At 42.4% G+C, this 25,020-nt stretch overlaps 1 protein-coding gene across 1 annotated transcript in view; it reads left to right on the plus strand.

Moving 5' to 3' along the window:
- Positions 1-405: 405 nt before the first annotated feature.
- Positions 406-25,020, plus strand: part of MACO1 (macoilin 1) — a 71,891-nt gene continuing 47,276 nt past the window's right edge. Inside the window, exons 1-2 of the mRNA XM_056123277.1 lie at positions 406-735; positions 21,859-22,000. Coding sequence (XP_055979252.1) covers positions 656-735; positions 21,859-22,000 — 222 coding nt within the window. The 5' untranslated portion in view covers positions 406-655. The remainder of the gene's footprint in view (positions 736-21,858; positions 22,001-25,020) is intronic.

Consider the following 25,020-nt stretch of genomic DNA (forward strand, 5'->3'; position numbering starts at 1 on the left):
CACATGTCAGCTCAGAAACCGCACATGCCACAGACCCGGGCCTCCCGGTTTCATTCGGGACTAATGTAGCCTACGATGAATGTATCACGGTACGCTGTAGTGCAGATTATCATACATTAAAACGCAGTCCGGTAACAACGACGGTGCCTTCGCAACAAGGCTAATATAGGATGTTATATTTATAGGGCCTATTTATAAGCCTCTATTTAAATCTTTTCTGATAGGCCCAGGCGTGGGCCCAGACACCATAATGATTGGCGCATTCTTCTGTCCTTCAAAGAGGCGGGTTCTAGAGTCCGTTTTGCCTCCGCGGGTCCTACGATTGGTCAGCTGAGGCGCAGCCGACCCTTCTATTGGCCCTGCGGTCGGTCCGTCGAAGCAGAGGAGGCGGGGCAGTTGGCTGGCTGATGCTGGGGCGGGCGGGCCCCGGAATTGTCATTTCTTTGTTTCCGAAGGCGGAGGAGGCTCTGAGCCCCCCCTCCCCGTCCCACCCCCTCCCCCCGGGTGCTGGCTCCATGTCTGTGTGACCGGCCCCAGGGGTAGAGTCCAGGCCCGAAGCGGGGCGGGCGGGCAGGCTGCGGCGGCGGCGGCGGCAGCGGCGGTGAGGGACGGCGGCGGCGGCGGCGGCGCGGGCACCCGGCCCCCCAGCGGGAGGATGAAGCGGCGGAACGCCGACTGCAGTAAGCTCCGCCGCCCCCTAAAGCGGAACCGGATCACCGAGGGCATCTACGGCAGGTGAGCGGCGACGCCCCCGCCCCCGCCGGCGCGGGCCCCGCGGCCCCCGGCCGGCTCCGGAGGGGCCGAGCCCCGTTATGTAACCCCGACTAGGCCGCATGCCCGCGCCGGGGGCTCCCCGGGGGAGCGCTGCCCAGGGGGTCGGCGGCCGCCCGGCCGGGGGTCCGCTCCGTGGGCGCGGGGCGTGGCGAGGGCCGGCTCCGGGCCGGGAGGGCGCGGCGGGCGCGGGCACCGGGAGCCGCCGCGCCGCCGTTGGGAGCTCCCGGGCCCCGCCGGGGGGGAAGGGCGCCGAGCCCCTCCCCAGCTCGCGCCCCCCAGCTCGCGCCGCCGGTCACCGAGGGCCCCCGCGGGTCCCGACCGGCCGCCGCTGCCCTCCCTCTCCCCGCCCCCAGCCGGTTCCGGCCTGGGGGACGCCGGCCGCAGCCGGGAGGCGCGTGGACCACATGCACCGGGTGGGGAAAGGCTGGCCGAGTTGGGAGCAGCCGGGGTGCCCGAGGTCCCCCGACCGACCAGGCAGGTGGCCACGTCGCCTCGTCTTTCTCCTTTTACTTCTCTTACGGGATTTCAAACTTGGCACCAAGGCTGAAGCGACACCCCGGAATCATGCCCCGTGCGCTCTCGCTCCAGATCAAGTATCTTCTTGACAATTCCGAATAGTTTTCTTCGAACCATTGAAAAGAAATTTCCTCCAGCCCAGAAATTTTTTTTTCCTCCAAAAGAAAAGCAATGCCCTTTAAGTAAAAATTGGATTCTGTAACTCCGAGGGCGGGGAGCAGACAAGAAGCAGATTTTTGAGGCTTTTTAGGGGCAATCACAGCTTCCCTAGGCAGAATTTCTGTCCATGGTTAGTTTCTGATTCGTCTCAGAATGTCCATTCTTAAATGGTACTGTCCTTGGTTTAGGAAATTATTGCAGTGGGTGGTTTGCAGAGGAGATTCTCAACCTGTGGATATATAGGTTTAATTGAGAACTCGTGGTGTTTTACCGTTTAGTTCTAGTGGAACCGAGAGAGGCCTGGGAGGTAGCTGATGACATTCGAGTTGTCTTGGCATAACTGTACACCTTGCACATGCTGTTGTCTACGCAGATGGAATGATTGCAGTTTCACAAGCAGCTGATTGATGAAGACATTGTTGATTTCTTCATTTGACGTTTGAAATGTTCAAGTTAAAAGGTTCTTGGATGTGGCCTTACTAATGAGCAGTAGGTTGTAGGATGGATTCATTCATTCAGCAGATAATGTGCCAGGGCCCTATTTTGGCCAGAAGGTTAAAAACTTTATAGTAGTGAGTGAAAACAGATTAAAATCCAAATAGAGTCCGTCAAACTTGACCCTTTTAACTAAAACTGTAAAAGCACATCCAGTTTTTCCTGACAGGTTTAGTGGATGGAGGGAAAATCCCTTCCAAGTTTCATTCATGCTTTATTTTTCTTGAGTAAAAGATGTTTCTCTACTCTCCCTCCCCCTCCGAAAAAGATTTGAACCCTCTAATATTAATTAGTGACACAAGAACAGAAAAAAATGTATTAAGCAGAGTTGGTAGACTACAGATAACTGTCATTGAAATGCTGGCTAGAGTAACATGATGATGTACCTCCATTTATAGCAAGAACATTGGGAATTCCTGGTTTACAAATCTTCTGTTGTCTTTCAATTTCCTTTTTGAACACATTTGCCCAGTTTAGTACCTGCTCCCATAGTAACATCTTAACTGATGTGAATCATTGTGAAGAATGCATTGATTGCCTATTAAATGTTATTACTTTACCAATGATTGTTTGGAATTTGAATTTTCTTGCCCCAAAGATTAATAGTAAATATCCTATGCCAGTTACTCAGTAGTGTCATCTGTAAAATTTAAAATAAGTAGTGCCTCAGTTCTCATTCTATTCACCAAAGAGCATTCTTCTCTGTTGTGCTCTTTATGTATTGGTAAAAGGTTTATATATATACCTATTAAAACATTGTATGGTATATCAGATGAATGTTTTAATTCACATGTATTTTTTATATGTTATGGAGTATTATCAACTAAAGAACAATATAGTTTTTTTCTGTTTTAAAAAATGGATTCAGGGAATGTTCAGTTACTTAGGCAGACACAATGAATGGGCTGGATTCGAGAAGTTATGAATATAGATTTCTATTAACCATCCGATTGAGCCTGTGTTAAATTTAACTTGTCACTTTTACACTGTCTACTGCCTATTTTGTTTCTCAGCATCTGGTAAATTTTGGTCTTGTTTTACAAAGAGCTGTATTTTGTTTTATTCTGAGACTCTTGTTGACAACTTTGATAACTACAGTGCTGTCTCATAGCCGAACGCTTCATGGACTTACTGTTTTCATGTTCCCAAATTGTACAACTTTCAGAATTCTGTCATGGTAAGGAGACACTTGTGATGAAGAGAACACTGGATTGCTGGCATCAGAAAAAAAAAATCTAGTTTCAGTCTCAAAATCCCAGCTCTGAGGCTTTGAATAGGCAGGGCATCAATAGCTTTGAGCTACAAATTATGAAATTCTTTATAAATTCTAATGTGATATACAAATATTTAATGTGTTCTCAGAGTTCACGTGATTTTGTTTTTTTAATTTTAGAAGACAGAGCTGAAGGTTTGGTAAACTTTAAAAACAAAAATTGAGTAGTCAAAACAAGAGGCAGCTGCTGCTCGATTTTGCTGGGGGTAAAAATCCCATTGCTGAGACATTTCTAATCATGGTCTTTAATTCAGCAACTGTGACTGAAGTGATTGTCAGATTGTACCACTTATTGTTAGTTTAATGGCTGTGTAGAATTCTGTTTCAGAGGCTAGGTAAGGAGAAAAATGGACATGTTAATGTTACCTCCATTTAGATTTATATGCCCGTCATTTGAAAATTGAAACATAGAAATAGGTAATTTATTTCAGGTTCATAATCAAGAGTAAAAGGTTCAAGATTGGTGATAATTTTATATTAATAAAGACTAAAATTCTGTCGTACTTAAAAACTGAACCAGTACAGTACCTGACAAAGAATTTAGTGCTCTGTAAATATCAAGTGAGTGTATTAATACATAAATGAATGTAAGCTAATCCATTGCATTTAAAAAAATTTATTCTACTTCAGATTGTTTGCTTAAAAATTTCCTGTTTTATCTTAAGAACTTACTCTGATCAGAGAATTATGGAAGGTACAGCGTAAAACATGGTTATTTATCTTCAAGGAGTTTGTAATCTACTAGGCTATAAAAATACTTATAGTTGGATAGAGGTTTTGAGGTTCCAAGGAACTTAGACTCTAGTCATATAAAATCATTTTTGTTGAATTAAATGTTAGCTTTCTATTTTAGTTGTAAATTTATCAGGTAAATTTATAGCTTAATTTTGCCCTATTCTATTTTATGATGAAGTAGACAAAGTGAGGGAATATTTTCAACTCAGATAAGATGTAAAATTACTTTGGGAATTATGGAAGTAAGTTATTAATAAGAGAGAGTAAAATGAATAATCCAATTTAACTATTACTTTTTTGAGATCCTAGGGTTTTATGGCAGTGATTCCCTGTGTCTGTCTTCACATGTTCCCAACATTCCCAACAGTAGTATCTAATTACAAGCAGTGACTCTCCAGGTGAGGTGGAGGTGGCGTGCTGTCTAATTTTTAAAAGCCTTAAGGGGATTCTGTGTGGTTCACCCACCTTTCACCTTGTACTCCCTTCTCCTTTCCCCTGAGAATTACTAACTTTATGATATGAAAATGAGATTAAATAGAAGACAGGAGCAGAGACATGTTTAAAGTTCTTGTAGTTAAAATAGTTATTCGTGTAAATCTACACATTTCTCTCTCTGTTGGAAAATTGTAGGTTCCATTTGGGTATTATTTGGTAGATTGTTTTGGATCTGGGAATGCTATTAACGTTAACATATGGAAAATTTTCTAGCATTCCCCAGAATAACGTATTAAATATTTACGTTCTGCTTTTGGATAACAGGGAAAACCCATAGTAAGAAGGCTTGTGTTTAAGCTTCAGAAAACTATTTTACTCTAGATACTTGTTGAAAGAAGTGCCCATTCACTTGTGAATTTATGGATGTTTCCTGTCTTCACTTGCTGGCTTCTGCTGTGTTAAAGCATGGTGCCTGTAGTGCAATTCTGCTCATTTTTATAGCTCAGTGCTATGAAACTCGGATTGAGGATTCAGGATTTTGTGTGTGTGTGTGTGTGTGTGTGTGTGTGTGTGTGTGTGTGTATGTGTGCATACACACATGTATTTCACATTTTTATATCAGAGGAACTTTTTGCCCTTAACTTTTTTAAATGATCAAAGTTTACATTCTTCTTAGCTTCTTTATTTCCTTTTTCATACTCCTGTTTAAATAATCTGGTCTCTGGAGATTAATTTTACTGCTTTTCCTACCTTCCTAATGTTTCCTATGCCTAGTTTTAGACTCCTTTGGGCTATGCTTATTAAAGCCTCTGGAGGCTGACATGACCCTTGGCTGCCGTGATTGTACATGTGTTCTGCAATCGAAACCCCAGATACCATTGTTGCAACCTCATAGCCTAAAAGCATTTTGGCAATCTTGGTAAGCTTTAAGCTTTAACTTCAACAATGCTGGATCTGACATAACACTAATGTTATTGTTGTTTTAGAGAGGTGTTCGGGAAGGGGTAGATGTAATAGAGAAATAAAAAAAATAGGGGTGGGGTGTTTTGGATCACAGCCGGAGGTGCTCAGGGGCTATTTCTGGCTCTGTGCTCAGTGGTCACTCCTGGAGGTGCTAGGATACCATATGTGGGGCATGGGATAGAATGGGCCCCAAGCACTTCAGCTAAGCACCTTAATCACTATACTGTATCTCCGGCTCCAAGAAATTAAAGTGTTTTTACTAACCTGTCCAGAGAAGTATTTAACTAAACCTATTTGCTATTTATATAAAATAAATTTTCAAAAATCTGCCATAGAGAAATATTTGTACCTACTTAGTTTTAGTAGAGTACTATTTTCTTTTCTAAAACAAGGGGTACTTTTTTCAAACTTTTATGTATGATCCTTGTCTGAGCACTCTTGGCAATTTAGTATCATTAGATGTTGTGAAAAAATCCCTTTAAATTTGCTGCTCCTTGGGGCTGGGAAAGATAGTAACAATGGGTATATGCTTACCTTGCATGAGGCAAACCCCGGCTTTGACCCCTGGCATCCCAGTCATTGCCGTGAGTAATTCCTGAGTGTAGAGACCAGAGTAACCCCTGAGTATCGCTGGGTGTGACCCACAAACTTAAATTTGCTGCTCCTAGGTGACCCAGAGGAAGAAGGGACACTGAACTATTTCAGATTGTTTGCTTAAAAGTTTCCTATTTTATCAGCTTTATTATTATTATTATTATTATTTCAGATTGCTCATGGCGGGGCTGGAGCAATAGCACAGTAGGTAAGGCATTTGCCTTGCATGTGGCCGACCCGGGTTCGATTCCCAGCATCCCATATGGTCCCCTGAGCACCGCCAGGAGTAATTCCTGAGTGCAGAACAAGGAATAACCCCTGTGCCTGGCCAGCTGTGACCCAAAAAAGCAGATTGCTCATGGCCTTTAGTGAATCTTACTAGATTTGGGTATTGATTTTAATAGTACATTTAATAATTAATTTTCACTTTCTTGCTAGTTATTTGTCTGCATTATGACCTAATCTATGATGTATAAACATTTATATTCCTAGTCTTTTTTGAGGATATTTCTCCCAGTTATGTTTAACATAGATTATTCCACTGGTTTAACCCTTTGAATTTGACTGTGTTTAGTTTGTTTCATTTTTCTATGCTTCTACCCAGATATTAAAGGTAATAGGATTTTGGATGTTCAGACAGGTTTTTTTTTTTTTGTTTTGGAGCCATATCCATCAGGGCTTACTACTGGCCCTGCACTCAGGGATAGTTCCTGCTGATACTTGTGGAGCCATATGCATTGTTGGGAATAGAACCTGGGTTCAAGGCAGTTGCAAAGCAAGCACTTACTTGCTGTACTATTTCTCCAGCCAGATAGAAATTTTCTAAACAATTTTTTACCTCAAAGTGAAATTCTGTGATTGGGGTACTTAATATAATTTTGTAGTTTGATTATTCACTAAATAAAGCTTACTAGATTTGTGTGTAATTATTTTCCTTAGATCATTTTCAAGAAATGTTGAGAAGAAAAGTTGACTTTTAATAAGCTACATAAGTAAAATGGTACATACCAATGAAAGCAACATCTAACCTTTGAGTTTCCTTTTTTCCCTATTGGACCCGGGGCTGAGATCTCCAAGCCTGCTCAGATCGAGGCTAAGCCTCCTCCACCCAGATCCCCCATCTTCCAGTAGGTAGACAGTTACACCCACCAACTGCCGTGTAATCCACAACGGTCAAGATCCAGAGACTATAAAACCAAGCTCCCGGAAGTGCGCTGCCACATTTGCGGCCGCGTTAACCTCTTATTGTCAAATTTTTGCTCTCAGAGAACCTTGCAGGCTTCTAAAAGTATCCTGCCTGCATATATGCCTGACTGGGAACACCTGTAAAGGTAATTAAAGGCTGCCCCAAAAGCCTCCATCCCTCTCGGAGAGCCTGGCAAGCTACTCAGAGTATCCCGCCTGCAGGGAAGAGCCTGGTAAGCTACCCATGGTGTACTCGATATGCCAAAAACAGTAACAATGATGGTCCTAATTCCTCTGACCCTGAAAGAGCCCCCAATATGCCATTGGGCTACACTAGCACGTGACAGGGACGAATGGAGAAATTACTGGCACCTGCTCAAGCAAATTGATGAACAACGGGATGACAGTGATACAGTGGTTGAACGCTTTTTCAAATATCTAAGAAGTGACTTTCCTTAACATCTCTCTCCTTCAGGCATATCCTGGTAATGGAAACCTTTTAAAATATGTAATCAGCTGTTAAGATTATATATTAAAATAAAAAAGTATTCTTTGGGACTTCTAAGTTTTGCTATAACATTAAACTTCACTGACAGCAAATTGGCCTCAGCTCATCAGCCTTTCGAAGATGTCTAGCATCCTTGGCCATAGAAGCCCCTTTTTTAGCTCTAGCCTTTATCCCTTTGTACTTTTTCTCTGATGCCCTTAAGGATGATGTACTCATGTTGAGCCATGGGATTATGACATCAGAACTAATTTACTCTCCCCTTCTTCTCTGTTGCCTTTCTTTTAAAGAGATTTTGCATTTAGTGTATTAAATGGTACAAATAGTTTGCTTTAGATATATCTCTAGACATCACTGATTCATCTGTGCTGTTTAGGATGTTTGTCTGTAGGCCACACCTGGCAGTGCTTGGGGTTACTCTTGGCTCTACACTCCTGGCAGTGCTTGGGGGACTATGTGGGATGCCAGGGACCGAACCCAGGTTGGCGTGTGCAATGCAAACACCCTACCTGTTGTACTATCACTCCAGTCCCCTAAGACACCGTTAATAACCATATAAACTGCTTGGTATTAAAAATGGTACTTTGCACATCTTGTAATTAGAGTACTAGAACTTTAGAGGGAATAAATGCTGTATTCATGGTTAAAAACTTTTTCAGGTGAGAGAAATACTGAAACTAGAGTTGTCTTGTTCATCTGTTAAGTATTATTTTCTTTTTTGTATTTGACAGATTGTGCTTGGTGGTTTGTTGTGTTTCTGATATTTTAAAACAATTGTCGGGGCTGGAGCAGTAGCACAGTGGGTAGGGCGTTTGCCTTCCATGTGGCCGACCCGGGTTAAATTCTCGCCATCCCATATGGTCCCCCAAGTGCCACTGGGGTGATTCCTGAGTGCAGAGCCAGGAGTAACCCCTGAGCATCGCCGGATGTGACCCAAAAAGCAAAAAAAAAAAAATTGTCTTTTTATTTGTTTATTTATTTATTTATTTTTTGCTTTTTGGGTCACACCCGGGCGATGCCCAGGGGTTACTCCTGGCTCATGCACTCAGGAATTGCTCCTGGCGGTGCTCGGGGGACCATATGGGATGCTGGGAATCGAACCTGTGTCGGCCATGTTGGCTGCGTGCAAGGCAAACGCCTTACCCGCTTGTGCTATCGCTCCAGCCCCATCTTTTTATTTTTGAATTGCATTTTTCTCTATTACAATGATCGTTCTAGGAATGTGAATGTTATTGGGGAGCAGTTTTGAGTTCTCCCATAGTTTGTGCCATAGCTATTTCTCTTAATATTTGACTTTAATTTTTCTTGCAATGCTTCATAGTATTGTGAATTAAGTTTATATAATTACGAATTAAGATTCTAAAAGTTTTGTTTATAATCTCTGTTCATTTTTCAAAAACTTAGCTCAGAGGGGAGATCCCAGGTTCCATCCCCAATCCCACATGGTCTCCCAGCACCAATGGAAGTGGCGTCCAGTACTGCCTGCTAAAAAACAGAACTGAAAACCAGCACACCAAGGATTAAAGAATTACATAACTTGGCTATGTATGTCGGAAGGAAAATAGTACATATTGAGCATCTAACTTGAGATGAGAAAGTCCAATGTGCTGAATAAGCATATGGTCTTTGAGGTTATTTAAATTTGAGTTCAAGTACTGTCCTTGATTCCTTGATAATAGTTATGTGATCTGGAAAAGGTGATTTGCCTGCTTTAGCTCTGTTTTCTTACCAGTAGAATGAGGATAAAGTGTTCTTTATAGGATTGTTATAATGAAGTTGTCGTTGTAAATTTGTAAATCTGGTGTCTAGCACAGATTTATTGCTCAAATGTTAGGACCCAGAATGTGGCTCAATTGCCTTGCACTTATGAGGTCCTGGGTTTTGTCCCTGGCACTACAAAAAAAGAAAAAGAAGCGTTCAACACAGTACTGGCATTGCTATCATATTTTAATTTTAATTTTCTTACTTAGTTCTAGTTAGGCTATTGGCTTCGATTTCAAAGGTTTACCTAGTTAATTAGAGACCCATATTAATTTAACCCATATCGGTTCACAGAGTATGTCATACTTACCCTCCCCCCCATACTGTATTGTACCACTTATCCTTTCTGAATGGTGTTTATGTGTGATATCTCATCTGATCTTCTCAAACTTCATTACATATTGGGTAAGTGGCATTGCCTTCCCTCTCCAGGAGAAGCAGCAAGTACCAGGAGTTGTGTTTCAAAGGCCATTAAACTTTTTTCCTTCTAAAAACGTAAATTAATGATTAGTAATCTTCATTAATTAATGCATATGTGAAATTTTAATGCAAAATGTGGTCTGGGACCAAGATTGGTCAGTTGTCAGATTGGTCTTTCGATTTGACTATCTAGCTATCCAGCTGTCACTAATAAGGACATTAGGGAGATAGTTATGTAAATTTGAATAAAACCTGAAGATAGTAATCTATAGATTATAGCTTTATATGATAGCAAGGGATTACTGTTAATATCATTATCCTGATCACTATGAGATTATCATAAGAGAATGGTTTGTTTTTGGGTCACACCCAGTGTTGCTCAGGGATTATTCCTGGTGGTGCTCAGGGGACCTTATGGAATTCCAGGGATTGAATCTGGATAGGCAGCATTCAGGGAAAGTGCCCTACTGAATGTACTACTCCCTCCAGTTCAGGCTTTTCCTGACTCCACTTAATCCCTTGCCCTTTTCTTTTTCTTTTCTTTTCTTTCTTTTTTTTTCTGTTTGGGTCACACCCAGCTTTGCACAAAGGTTACTCGTGCCTCTGCACTCAGGAATTACTTCTGGCCGTGCTCGAAGAACCATATGGGATGCTGGAAATCAAACCCAGGTGGGCTGCATGCAAGGCAGTCGCCCTACCCGCTGTGCTGTCACTCCAGCCCCCTTGCCATTTTCTTTACCTGAAAAAAAATTTTTTTTTGCACCAACACAGCATTCCATATAGAATGCACATTGTTCTTTGCAGTGTCCTATTTCTGTGCTAGTTCAACAGTACCTGAGGGCCTGTCCATTAGTGTGCCATGTTCCTCAGGTTTTCTTTTCTATAAAATGGTAATAACTGCCCTACCTGATTCAGTTGTAAGAATAAAATAATATAAAGGTTTTTAGAAGTTACAAGTGTGATATAAATGTAAGATGTGATTAGGTAAATGATTATTATTGTTGTTATTATTATTATTATTATTATTATTTTGCTTTTTGGGTCACACCTGGCGATGCAAAGTGGTTACTCCTAGCTCTGCACTCAGGAGTTACTCCTGGCGGTGCTCAGGGGACCATATGGGATGCTGGGAATGGAACCTGGGTTGGCCGCGTGCAAGGTAAACGCCCTACCCGCTGTGCTATCTCTCCAGCCCCTGATTATTATTTTTGAAGATAAGAAACATAATACTTTATTCACTTATGAAATGAAATTTTGACATTTATACAGTCAGTATTAACACACTTTTAAGGACCTGCAGATTTTCTCTCTCCTAGATACGTTACAAAACCCCATGGATTCCATATGGTTACTAAAGCAGAAATTCTAAAACTTAAAATCTTTAGTTAAATTAGTGTATAGTATCTATTTTTTAATATTTCTGTAGTCAGTAGTTCTTAAAAATTTTTTGTCATTCCCTTTTAGTTTGTTCTTCCCCCAAATAGGTTTAAGTTTTTTTGGTTTTGGCAGTTCTTAGGGCTTACTCCTAACTCTGAGCTTACGGATCACACCTAGCAGTGCTTGGGGAGGACCATATAGGGTGCCGGGGATCAAACCCTTGTCAGTTGTATGAAAGGAAAGCACCCTGCCTGCCATACTATTGCTCTTGCCCCTTCTAGGTGTTTTGATTTACATTCTTGCAGTGCTTGAGTGCCACTTCTAGTTTCCAGGTGCTTGGTGCTTAGGCTAACATGCAGTGCTTGGGGATTGAACCTGGGTTCCCCACATGCAGAGCATGCACTCAGCATGTTAAGGTCTCTCCCCAACTGGTTTATTTTGAGGTGTCATGGTTTTTAATTGAACTGGTAATACTGTTATATATAAGCAGTGCTGTGAGTATATATATGTATATATATGTACACATATAAATACATATGTATATATATTCATTCATGCCCAACATCAGAATCTCAGCTCTCTCCATCATTACCAAAGTTCCCTTCACCTCACAGTCCTGGGAGGCTTTTATTTTTTTCTTTTTCTGTGGCTACACCCAACAGTGTTCAAGGCTTGCTCCTGGCTCTCTTCTTAGGGATCATTCCAGGCATGGCTCTGGGGATTGCACCCCGTTCAGATGTGTGCAAGGCAAATGCCCTACCAGCTGTACTATCTCTCCAGCCCAGTAGTTCATAGTTCTGTGTTCAGTCTGCATCCCTTATAAAAATATTGCTGAACTAGGGATGCAGCACAGCTGTCAAACCCTGGTTTTGCTTATGTGAGTCCCTATGTTCAATTCCTAGCACTGTCAAAAAAATAAAATGTTAATATATATACTATACACACACACACACACACACACACACACACACACACACACATATATATAACCATACAGTTCTTTTAAGGTTTTTTTTTTTCTTTTTTTTGCTTTTTGGGTCACACCCGGCGATGCTCAGGGGTTACTCCTGGCTCATGCACTCAGGAATCACTCCTGGCGGTGCTCGGGGGACCATATGGGATGCTGGGAATCAAACCTGTGTCGGTCATGTTGGCTGCGTGCAAGGCAAATGCCCTACCCGCTGTGCTATCGCTCCAGCCCAGTTCTTTTAAGTTTTAAAAAATTATTTCCATTCTAGAAATCTTTCTCTCCCATCTATTATTGTGGAACGTACACAAGCATTGTAGGTTCCCCTGCTATACTATTAAATTATTATTATTTTCCTCTGCCAAAAAAAATTTCCATTCTAGTTTTTTTCCCTTTTAAATTGGATACATTCATCAATGTTATGTTTGTCATTGCAATGTCACTTTGTGTGTCTGTATTACTGTCTCTAGAAAAGGCTCCTTAGCAGTCTATCAGGCCTAAAGTAGAAGGGAACTATGGAACGGCTTGGGTCTTCACTTGCTGCTTCTCTCTTCTGGGTTTGATAGAGGATGTGGTTGCAGAGTGCAGCACTAGTTCTAGTTCATTTTTTCTTGTGGCCCACATGCAGCTTTTATAGTTCATTGTTTCTGGAATTTTTAGGTACCAGTCAAGTGCAAAAACTCAGGGATTTGCACATGCTAGGCTATACTTCTCTTATAGCCAGCTCTCAAAATATTTTTGTTTCAGGACTTAATGCAGAACCCAGCAGCTTAGAGCAGAAAAGTGAACGGACGATGAGTTAACCCAGGCCATCATTTCTGCCCAGAGGGGAAAGGGTGTTGCCCCATTCGCCCTCTCTTCTCTGGAAAAAAGGATGGCGGCCGCATGGGAGCCTTGTGGACAGCAGATATGAGCCGGGGGTGTGGGGGCGACTAAAACCTCATGGGAAGGGGGGTGTTCGGGTCCGTCCTTCACGCCCTACCGAGGTCACCAGTTGCCCCCCACGAGCGGCTCTCCAGCACGGCCACAGCCCCAGAAGCACAAGGGCTTAATGCAGAACCCAGCAGCTTGGAGCAGAAAAGTGAAAGGACTATGCGTTAATCCAGGCAATCATTTCTGCCCAGTGGGGAAAGGGTGTTGCTCCCTTCTGCCCTCCTCCCTCTGGAAAGAAAGATGGCGGCCACATGGGAGCCTTGTGGACAGCAGGTATGAGCCGGGGGTGTGGGGGCGACTAAAACCTCATGGGAAGGGGGGCGTTCCGGTCCGTCCTTCACGCCCTACCGAGGTCACCAGTCGCCCCCCACGAGCGGCTCTCTAGCACAGCCACGGCCCCAGAAACACAAGGACTTAATGCAGAACCCAGCAGCTTGGAGCAGAAAAGTGAACGGACTATGCATTGATCCAGGCCATCAAGTCTGCCGGAGGGGAAAGGGTGTTGCCCCATTCGCCCTCTCCTCTCTGGAAAGAAAGATGGCGGCCACATGGGAGCCTTGTGGACAGCAGGTATGAGCCGGGAGTGTGGGGGCGACTAAAACCTCATGGGAATGGGGGCGTTTTGGTCCGCCCTTCACGCCCTACCGAGGCCACCAGTTGCCCCCATGAGCGGCTCTCCAGCACAGCCACAGCCCCAGAAGCACAATGACCTAATGCAGAACCCAGCAGCTTGGAGCAGAAAAGTGAAAGGACTATGCGTTAATCCAGGCAATCATTTCTGCCCAGAGGGGAAAGGGTGTTGCTCCCTTCCGCCCTCCTCCCTCTGGAAAGAAAGATGGCGGCCACATGGGAGCCTTGTGGACAGCAGGTTTGAGCCGGGGGAGTGGGGGCGACTAAAACCTCATGGGTCGGGGGGCGTTCCGGTCCGTCCTTCATGCCCTACCGAGGCCACCAGTCGCCCCCCGCGAGCGGCTCTCCAGCACGGCCATGGCCCCAGAAGCACAAGGACTTAATGCAGAACCCAGCAGCTTGGAGCAGAAAAGTGAACGGACTATGTGTTGATCCAGCCCATCAAGTCTGCCGGAGGGGAAAGGGTGTTGCCCCATTCGCCCTCTCCTCTCTGGAAAGAAAGATGGCGGCCACATGGGAGCCTTGTGGACAGCAGGTATGAGCCGGGAGTGTGGGGGCGACTAAAACCTCATGGGAAGGGGGGCGTTTCGGTCCGCCCTTCATGCCCTACCGAGGCCACCGGTTGCCCCCCGCGAGCGGCTCTCCAGCACGGCCACGTCTCCAGTGCACAGAGACCAATTTCTTAACTATCTGACTTTCAGTAGAAACACTTCCAGGGTCAATAGGTAAAATAGCAGAAATCCAAAACCAGCATTTAATTCTTGAACCCAGCTGTAGAAAGCAAATCACTTCACACTGCTTTTTCAGCATGTCTGATTTGGGGGGGGGGGGGTAAACTCTAAATAATAGTGGTGAATCTTTTATTGAAACAATGAATCTAATCAAAGCAGATAGAGTGTTAACTAGAATTCATCTGCCTCACAGGGACGGGGAGGGGTGGAGGGTGGGGTTTTATTGGGGTTCTTCATGGTAAAAAATAAGTATTGGTAAAGGGAAATGTGTTTGATATTTGCATGACTGAGACATAAACCTGAAAGCTTTGTAACCTTTCCCACAGTGATTCAATAAAAAAAAAATATTTTTGTTTCAGGAAATCTTTAGTCTAACATTTCTAAGCTGGGGACTATGCAGATGGTCCAAAGGGTACCACAGATGAAAACCATGTAAATAATGGACCAGAGTATGCGACTAGGGGCCTAACTGCTGGTGGGAGGGAATACAGGAGGGAAATGAGGTTGGAAAGGGGTCATGGTTGGAAGTCAAGGTTGAAAATCCTTCTTTATTCTGAAGTTTTTTGGACTCTTAAAAATGATGGAGAATCTCTAAGAACTTTGATTTGGATTATATCTATCAGTACTAACAATTAGAAATTAAATGGAAATTATCAATACTCTCAGAAAAGGGTTTTTTTTTCAGTTTTGCAGATTTTTTTAAATGTCCAATTTGGTAGAAGTCACTTTGAAAACTGTAGTCAGAGCCAGTGGCGGGAAAGCCAGTGGAGTCTGGCACTCAGAACAAGGCTCAGTAGATTTCTTTCTTCCTAGTGAAGAAGTGTCAGAGTGGATAGGGAGTGGTCAGTGCCTGGTAATCCTTCATATGGTCTGTACATGTTTTCTTTGGTGATGTTGCTTTTAGACGTCTTCAGTCACTTGGACATCAGTTATCTATCTTCATTTTTTGGGGGGAGGGGGGTCGGTTATACTCAGCGATGCCCAGGGGTTACTCCTGGCTCTGCACTCAGGAATTGCTGCTGGCAGTGTTTGGCAGACCATATGGGATTTGTGTGCAAGGCAAACACCCTACCTGCTGTACTATCGCTCCAGCCCCTATCTTCATTCTAAGTGTGTACTTTGATAAGGCCATATTGTCAGTCCTGCTAGACACTCTTTGTTTGTTACAGATTGTTTATTCAAAAAATTGTTGAGTCTCCTGAACCCCACCAGGAGTGATACCTGAGCGCAGAGCCAGGAGTAAGCTCTGAGCATCACTGGGTATGGCCTCCAAAAACCAAGACAAAAACAAAACAAACTAAAAAATAAGAAAGCGGGGGGGGGGGGGGGGGAGGGAAACTGGTGATGAGAAATAAATGTACACTAGTGAAGGGATGGGTGTTGGAATATTATGTGACTAAAATCCAGTAATGAACAACTTTGTACCTGTGTATTCAATTAAAATTAAAGAAAGAAAGTAGAAAAAAGAAAAGATTTAACCCCGAATAATTTGAATGTTCTCAGTTGAGGGAAGAAGAGTTAATATTTTGGAAACAGCATTCTGTTTCTATAAGTGGAACGTTGTTTTTGTTATAAGACATTGTGAAATTCAGTGAAAGTTTCATGGCAATAAGCTTTTACTATAGACCAGCATTTCTCAACCAGGGACCATTTGGTCCTCTAGGGGCCACTAGGATATTCAAGGGAGACAGAGATGGAAATTGCATACAAGTGGGGAGGGGGCTACAGGAAGGAAACAAGATTGGAAGGGGCAATAGTGAGAAAAGGTTGAAGAACACTGCTCTATGGACTTGTACTTCTCAAATTTTAATATATGCACAAATAGTCTAAGATCTGGTTAAATGGTAGCCTTAGATTAAATAGACCCGGGGTTCCATTTTCTGCTTGCTGATGCTGTTAATCCATTGACCACACTCTGAGTAGCAAGACTATAATTACCCATAATAAGAGTTCAGCAGGATTCCCAGTTGGACAAGAGACTAAACAAATATTGTAGACACTACAATAGGGAGAGGTATTTGATATCGGAGAAGATAAAGTCGTTTGCTGCAAAAAAGTATCCTGCTACATACTGAATGCTAAAGGTGAGTTACAGTTGTCATTACAGAGAAGACAGGAAAGCTAGGGAATGAGATAGATGGCCACAGCAGTGTTCCAGAAGGTCATTTCTGAGGACCAAGTGAAATAAATGGCCATTAGTCTGCCTAGGGAAAAGGTCAGGTACTGAGGATTGATGGCCACCCTCTGGTAATTATGTGGGCTCCAGTAAATGATTTAAGTGACAAGCAGTGTAGAGATACTGAAGACAAGGTGCACTTTACTTGGAAAAAGAAGAATGTTCAATACTACTTTTCATTAATCATAGATGATTGAGCTGTAGGTAGTATGTGTTGCTAAATAGATTTAGATGAAAAAACATTTGTAAATGGCAAGGATAAGGAAGAGGGAAATATAGTTATTATAGTCGGTAACGTAATAATTACCTACTTTGAAAAAATCACTACCATTAAGGGTAATAATGACACCTCTTTATTTCATTAGCATCCAGAGTAAAAGCCTTTAAGACCAAAGACTTTGTCAGTTAGCCCTTGTTTCGGTATATTATTATGGAAAATGCATTTTTCTTTAAATTTTGTTTAGGATGTTTTATAGTTGAGTGATTTTTGGATTACAATTAAAGTAATATTTGGATCATAATTTATATAATGAACAACATTTGAAAATCATAAAAAATATCTAATATTAAATATATGAAAATACAATTAAATATCTTCTTATGGTTTAAAATAAGGGGCTGGAGCGATAGCAAAGCGGATAGGGTGTTTGCCTTGCATGCAGCTGACCCGGGTTTGATTCCCAGCATCTCATATGGTCCCCCAAGCACCGCCAAGAGTAATTCCTGAGTGCATGAGCCAGGAGTAACCCCTGTGCAAAGCCGGGTGTGACCCGGAAAGCAAAAAAATTAAAAACAAATATTTTGGAATGATATATAACTAAGAGCCCTAATTTACCCTCCTTGGAATGTTATCTATTCAGATTTGACAAAATTTTAATGACCTTTAGAGCATAGAAGGAGGACTTAGGATGTGTCTCAGTGCAAGAGTGCATGCCTTGCGTGTCTAAGGCTCTGGGTTTGATCTCTTTGTAAAAAAACCTCAAATCCAAAACCTTCAATGAAAGAAAAGGAGTTAGATGAACAGTTGTATTTATTTTTATGGCGATGAACAGTCATATTTATTTTTATGGTGCTCCGGGGTGGGTCATACCCAGAAGTGCTTGGGAGCTACTCCCAGCTGTTTAGAGGTTGCTCCCAGTGGTGCTGGGGATTAAAATGGGTTAAGCTACATGCAAGGCAAGTACCTTAGCCTCTGTACTATCTGTTCGGTCCTGAACAGTCATTTTAGATGACTTGTTTTTTAACTTGTTCATCTACCCATGAAAATATAACAACTGGTGGGGCTGGAGCAATAGCACGGCGGGTAGGGCGTTTTTGTGCCTTGCATGCGGCCATCTCGGGTTCAATTCCCAGCACCCCATATGGTCTCCCCGAGCACTGCCAGGAGTAACTCCTGAGTGCATGAGCCAGGAGTAACCCCTGTGCATCGCCAGGTGTGACCCAAAAAGCCAATAAATAAATAAAATAACAGCTGGTATGTTTAACATACTAATATAGAGGGCTAAGTAAATATTCAGGCAGCTGTACTTGCTAAAACCCTGTAAGACTGAAACCAATAGAAGTCCAGAATAGTTCAAAAAGTAAAGTCAACTTTATTAATTAGATGACCTCTTTGCATTGTACAAGAAAGTCCATCTTAAAGGAAGTATGAGGAAAGCAGAGGATACGGTATGGTTTTGTGAAAGAAGAAGGTCCCTTGGATATATGTACTTTAAACTGTGACCCAGTGAAAACTGGGTGTTAAAGAATATTAAAGATACGAAAGCATTTGTTTGGGGGGGGGGATCAAGTATCAAAAAGGAACCCCCTTGAAGTTACAGGATTGAAAAAAGAGGTGTTGCTTTAACAGATGAACCTTTTTGTGCAGCCTTTGGTTTAAAAGTTGAGTTATTCAAAAGTATTCAACAGGTTTCTGTTCTGTGGATAATGTTATCTTAATAGTGAAACAGAATGTTGATGGTTAAGCTAGGATACTGCCATGCCTTGGGAGCATCTGGGGCAGAGAGGAGTTGGTAGTAATCTGCATCACCACCTGGGGACCAGCAGTGACTCAACATGATGAGGTAGCCACCCCATCTCATTCAGCTATGTCCATGGAATTTATCAGAGAAGTCAGTGTGTACATTTCCATGTTATTTCTTAAATACCTTAGAAATGTGGGTTAGAGAGAGGCTATAATTTCTTCTTTAAAATCTGGACTCAAGGAAAAGAAAACCTTTTGAGTTTTAAAGCCAAGCAGCTTGGAAATCTAGAATCAATTACTCTTTCAAATGCCTTCATGACTCAGTTATTCCTTCTAATAAATCATGCCTTGCTCTCTTTTCCTGTTGTTGTATTTAAGGAGTGAGGCAGAACTTCCACACCCGCTACCCAACCCCTTTTATCATCTGGCTAACGTAACTTGTGAAATGAAACTGATAGATGGGATTTAGGATTTAAGAGTGTTTGTAACTTTCTTCTCCTGATTTGCTTTGGTTTCTTAGTTCTAGGGAAGTACCTTAATATATTATCAAGTCCAGACAAATTTTTCAAGAATTGGTATTAGAAATAGGTCCTTGTATGATAATGAGTACTGTTATCACTGAGGATCCTGTGTGCCTGTTGTTGACATCTTTTACTGTGGATGACTTCTGAGGGAACAGAGAGAATTTGCAAGGCTTAATCTTGTCATTCCCCGCTTTTGTTCAGTCTCTCTCTCTCTTTCTTCTTTGCTTTTTGGGTCACACCCATTGATGCACAGGGGTTACTCCTGGCTTTGCACTCAGGAATTATTCCTGTGGTGCTCGGGGGAACCATATGGGATGCTGAAAATCGAACCCAGGTCAGCTGCATGCAAGGCAAACGCCCTGCCCGCTGTGCTGCTATCGCTCCAGCCCCTCTTTTTTTTTTTCAGTTTTTAATATACCTAAAATTTGTGTGGTTATATTTAAATAACTAATAACACTAATGTTGAAATATTTGTATCGCAAAACACCATGCAAAACTCTTGTCTGTCAAAGTACATTTTATTTTCAGGGGCTGGAGCGATAGCAAAGCGGGTAGGGCATTTGCCTTGCATGTGGCTGACTCAGGTTCGATTCCCAGCATCCCATATGGTCCCCTGAGCACCGCCAGGGGTAATTCCTGAGTGTAGAGCCAAGAGTAACCCCTGTGCATTGCCAGGTGTGACCAAAAAAGCAGAAAAAAAATAGTACATTTTATTTTCAATTTGTATATCTTAAAAGTTCTTTTTGTGTATTTGTTACTGCAGGGGTCTATACCTGGTGGTGCTGGTGGGGAGCACCACAACCATACCCACTAGTGGAGTGGTGGGGGGGGGAGGCGCAAATCCAAATCACACTCCTAAACACAAGGCATGTGCTTTGCCATTGACACTATACCTCTGCCCTAAATACTTCTTTTTAAAAATCTGAATTGACTGGGATAAGAACTTGGAATTTGGAACTTCAAAAAAAATTTTTTTTATTTTAGGTGCTGTGGTTTACAGTGCTGATAATGATAGAACTTTCATTCATGAGACATTCCAGCACTATACCCTTCACTAGAGTGTCTGCCTCCCTTCACAATTGTCCCATTATCCTTCTCTTCCCTCCCCTGTGGTGACTTCCTGCTAAAGACCAGTTACCAATTTCTGCCTTTGGGTATTTGTTACACCCCTACTATGTTTCTTTATATCCCACAAATGAGAATTAGGAACTTTTTAATAGTTGAATTGTCAGAATACTGGACCAGTGTGATAGTACAGTGGGTAGGGCCTTTGCCTTGCACACAGCCGACCTGGGTTTGATCCCCGGCATCCCATATGCCCATTTGGCCCCCGAGCACCACCAGGAATAATTCGTGAGTGTAGAGCCAGGAGTAACCCCTGAACATTGTGACCCGAAAAAACAAATAAACAAACAAACAAACAAACAAACAAGGAGAGCCTGATTTGGACTCTCTTTTAAAATAACTAAATAAGTAAATAAAACGAATTGGCAGAATGCTATCCTTTATTCAACTAATGAACAAACAAGCAAAAAACCTGATGAACTGGAAGAATGAACTTTTGAATATGTGAAATTTGTACCTTTAAAATCCATGTCAAGGAGGAAGACTGGGGGTAAGGGGACATTGGTAGCAGAAGGAAGTTGACACTGGTGGTGAGATTGATGTTGGAACGTTGCACACCTGAAACTCAGCTATGAATGACTATGCAAATCACGGTGCCTTAGTTTTAATAAAAATACGTAAAAATAAATTTAAAACTGCAAAAAATTTTTGTCTCTGAGCTGCTACAGTGGTGCACTTTGTATTCTGATTGGTTTGTGTGTTTCTGTGTAATATAAATAAGTTCAGAGGAAACTAGGTGTGTATGACTACATGTCAGCTAGAGCGAGGCTGGGAAACTTTAGGAATTTCTTCTTTCTGTGGGGATAGGGGAAAATTTGGCAGCGTTCTTGGCTTACTCCTAGCGCTGTGCTCTGGTGCCACTCCTGGTCGGGCTCAGAGTGCCACATATGGTGCTGGGCATTTGAACTAGGGCACATATTGAGGCAAATCCCTTATTCTGTACTATCTGACAGCCCCTAGGAGTTTTTATTTTTCCCCCTAATGAACATTTTTTATGCCCTTCTAGTTCTTAGTAGCGCCAGGCATCTGCTCCATGGGTTAGTTTCTGTTTGGAGAAGTCATTTGGTTTTCGTTTGGTTGGCACAGATGAATACTACATAGAGAGAGGCAAGAGGAGAAAGGGGGAAAAAAAGACAATTTTTCAAGCTTATAGGGATGTATATTGAGAATTTCAAAGACTCTCCAAACAGATGTAGAAGGGTGGGGAAACAGCAATTTTGAAGCCTTTCAACTATGGCATTTTCTTCTGATGAAAACAGCTTAAAAGCTGTTATTTTGTGTGTTGCAGTATTTTGCCGTCAGACACTTAGCACATTTTTAAATGATGGTGAGAATTAAATTTTTCCTATTACTCTTTCCCCCCTCCCCCCGTTCATTTTAAAGGGAATTGAGTATTTTTGGTCCTGGTCTAGGTAGTTTTGGGTCTCAGAATAAACACCAAATCTTTTCTAATGTAGATGGTGATGACAGCATCTTTTTTGACCTTTCTTTCCATTTATTTTCTGCGGATTAAATGAAGATATTTTCTTTCTCGTTTAAGTAGAAACCTTTGAAATAGTACCTTCTTTTTCTAGTTTCTCATGAATGACCTTTAATTCTTTATTTTTGTTTTTCCAGTACCTTTTTATACCTGAAATTTCTGGTGGTATGGGCACTTGTCCTCCTGGCAGATTTTGTTCTGGAGTTCAGATTTGAATACCTGTGGCCATTCTGGCTTTTCATCAGAAGCGTCTATGATTCCTTCAGATACCAGGGACTGGTATGTTTGCTAATGATATTTTTTTTCAAATACAAGGGATTTTGTTACCAGTCTCACAAAAATGTCAATAACTGAATAGTGAAACCAAAGTGGATTGTATTAACAATTCTTAGAATACTGTCTTGGGTAGAACTATTAGAGTCTGTGACTGGAAACTTCCCTCTAAGGCTATTTTATCTAAATTCACTAATCAAATCATGGTGCTTCCTCTTTTTCCAAGAAAAAGGAGAGAGGGACTTTGGGAGCGAGAGAAAATAGAAGCAATAATAATTGTCTAGTCCTACTCTAGTATTTCTCTACTGTGTAGTGATTGTGTTAAGTTAGAACAGTACTTCTCAGACTTTTTGGGGTTTTTTTTTTGTTTTTTTTTTTTTTGCTTTTTGGGTCACACCTGGCGATGCACAGGGGTTACTCTTGGCTCTGCACTCAATAATTACTCCTGGTGGTGCTCAGGGGACCATATGGGATGCTGGGAATCGAACCTGGGTCGGCCACATGCAAGGCAAACACCCTACACGCTGTGCTATCTCTCCAGTCCCAGACTTTTTGGTTTTAATACCTTCTACGCTCTCAAAATATTGAGGTCACCACAGAGGTTTTTTTTTTTTTATGTGAGTTATCGCTATTCATATTTACTTATCAGAAATTAAACTAAAATTATACTTTTCTTAAAAGTAATAGTAACAAGGAGAGAGTTTAGAGGACTTGGGCACATCCTTGAATTAAACATGTTTATTTTTATATATTTGGCCTCCCAAAAAGGTTCAACAAGGTGTTGACTCACAGCAACACCTTGTCAACTGAGCCAGTGATTTAATACAAAGGTCAGAGGCTGTGGCACTGCTTAGGCCCTATGGACCACCAAGCTAATCCTAGCCGTACTTAGGAGTCACCAAGGCCATATCCAGTGGTGCTTGGGGTCTGCTAAGGCCACACCTGGCAGTACTGGAGGTGAGGGCATGTAGTGCCAGGGAGTAAACCCTTGACCCTCCACATAACAGGCAAATGCTCTACTGCTAAACTACATCTCTGACTGAATTCCCCAGTTGGAACAAATTTGGGCTGGAACAAATTATAGCATCACATGCTCTCAACCACCCAGCACTGCTGGCTGTAGCCCTGGAGGACCCCAAACTCTACCAGTTGTGGCCCTAGTGGCCTCCTGGTCTGGTTTGCAAAGTGTCATTGGGAGTGGACCCAGGTCTAAGCACTCCTTCAGAGAAATCATCCTCCAAACAGCCATAGCAGACTTACCGCTTTGTTAATGCAAATTACTTTTTCTATTTTCTTTTCTGTGTGTGTCAGAAATCAAACCTAGCCTAGCATGTCCTCTACCACTGAGCTACTTCCCCAGCCTTCAAATTACTTCTTTTGTTTGTTTTTGCTTTTTTGGGTCACACCCAGCGATGCACAGGGGTTACTCCTGGCTCTGCACTCAGGAATTACTCCTGGCGATGCTCAGGGGACCATATGGGATGCTGGAAATTGAACCCAGGTTGGCCTTGTACAAGGCTGTGGTATTGCTCCAGTCCTGCAAATTGCGTTTGGAAGGGGCCAGGTTTCCTAAATAGTATTCAGAGAGCCCAGTAATGCTTCACCCAGTGTGGATCTGAAGACTCAGTACTTAAACCTTGCAGTGCCAGATGTCAATAGGGCTACCCTGGAAGTGCTTGTGGGCCACCAGGACTGCACCCATGGTGCTTAGGAGAGGTGGGGTGTTACACAGTGCTGAGGATTGAACTCAGAGTTTTTACATGCGGAGCATGTGCCCCCATGCTTTTGAGCTATCTCACTGATCTTCAGATAACATTTTTATTTTTATTTATTTATTTGGTTTTTTTTTGCTTTTTGGGTCACACCCGGCGATGCACAGGGATTACTCCTTGCTCTGCACTCAGGAATTACCTCTGGTGGTGCTCAGGGGACCCTATGGGATGCCAGAATCGAACCTGGGTTGGCCGAACCTGGGTTTGCCGCATGCAAGGCAAGCGCCCTACCCACCGTGCTATCACTCCAGCCCCCAAATAACTTTTTTAAAGAGAAAAATAACTTTAAAAAATGATAACATGATTAGCTACATTTTTGCAAATCTTTGAAGGTATAACTTAGAGAAAGACAACTAGATTCTCTCCTACTTCTGAACGAACTCGGTTGATTGCAGTCACACATGTAGCTTCTAGAAAACTACTGTATTTCTGAGTAAATGAGCAAGAAAAATGGTAGATAACATATTAGCAATATTATGAAAAGAGTTTTGACTGGGAAGACTTCTGAAAAGATTAGAGCATCAGTCAGTGATCCACAATTTTGGAGAAGTAACTGATAGACCATAGATCAGTGATCATAGAACTGACCTTGTTCCCATGATGAGCTTTGGTGTGGTTTTGCCCTGCAGCCACAGTTTAAACCGGGGCTGGTGCCTTGGTTATAGCAAATGTGACCTGGTGGGTTTGTTTTTGTTTTTGTCTTTGCTTTTTGGGTCACACCTGGCATGCACGGGGTTACTCCTGCCTCTGCACTCAGGAATCACTCCTGGCGGTGCTCAGGAGACCATATGGGATGCTGGGAATTGAACCCGGGTCGGCCACATGCAAGGCAGACGCCCTACCCGCTGTGCTATTGCTCCAGCCCCCTGACCTGGTGTTTTTTGACGGCAAATCTGTGCTTTGAAAATATGGTTTCAAATTCATGTCCTATTGATAATTGTTAGTAGCGTTGTATCTAGAGGAAGATTCCATTATTAAAATTATTAACTTTAATAGAATTGTTACTCATAGAATGATTCATCTGTACTTGAACAATCTATTCTTTAAGAAGGAGGCTCTTTAGAATGTTTTCTGATAGAGAAGTCTTGTCTTTTAGCATCCTAGTTCTTTTAGGTAATCAACCTATGGAGTTCAGATGATTTCATTCTGAACCAACCTCAGTTCTGATCTAGGTTTTCTTGAGTTGAAGCCATAAATAGTACTAGTCAGCATTAAATTGCTTTTTACGTGGTTGATTTTAAATGTTTTAAATAG

The sequence above is a fragment of the Sorex fumeus genome, unplaced genomic scaffold (assembly GCF_029834395.1).
Source record: "Sorex fumeus unplaced genomic scaffold, SorFum_2.1 ptg000047l, whole genome shotgun sequence".
Taxonomy (NCBI): domain Eukaryota; kingdom Metazoa; phylum Chordata; class Mammalia; order Eulipotyphla; family Soricidae; genus Sorex; species Sorex fumeus.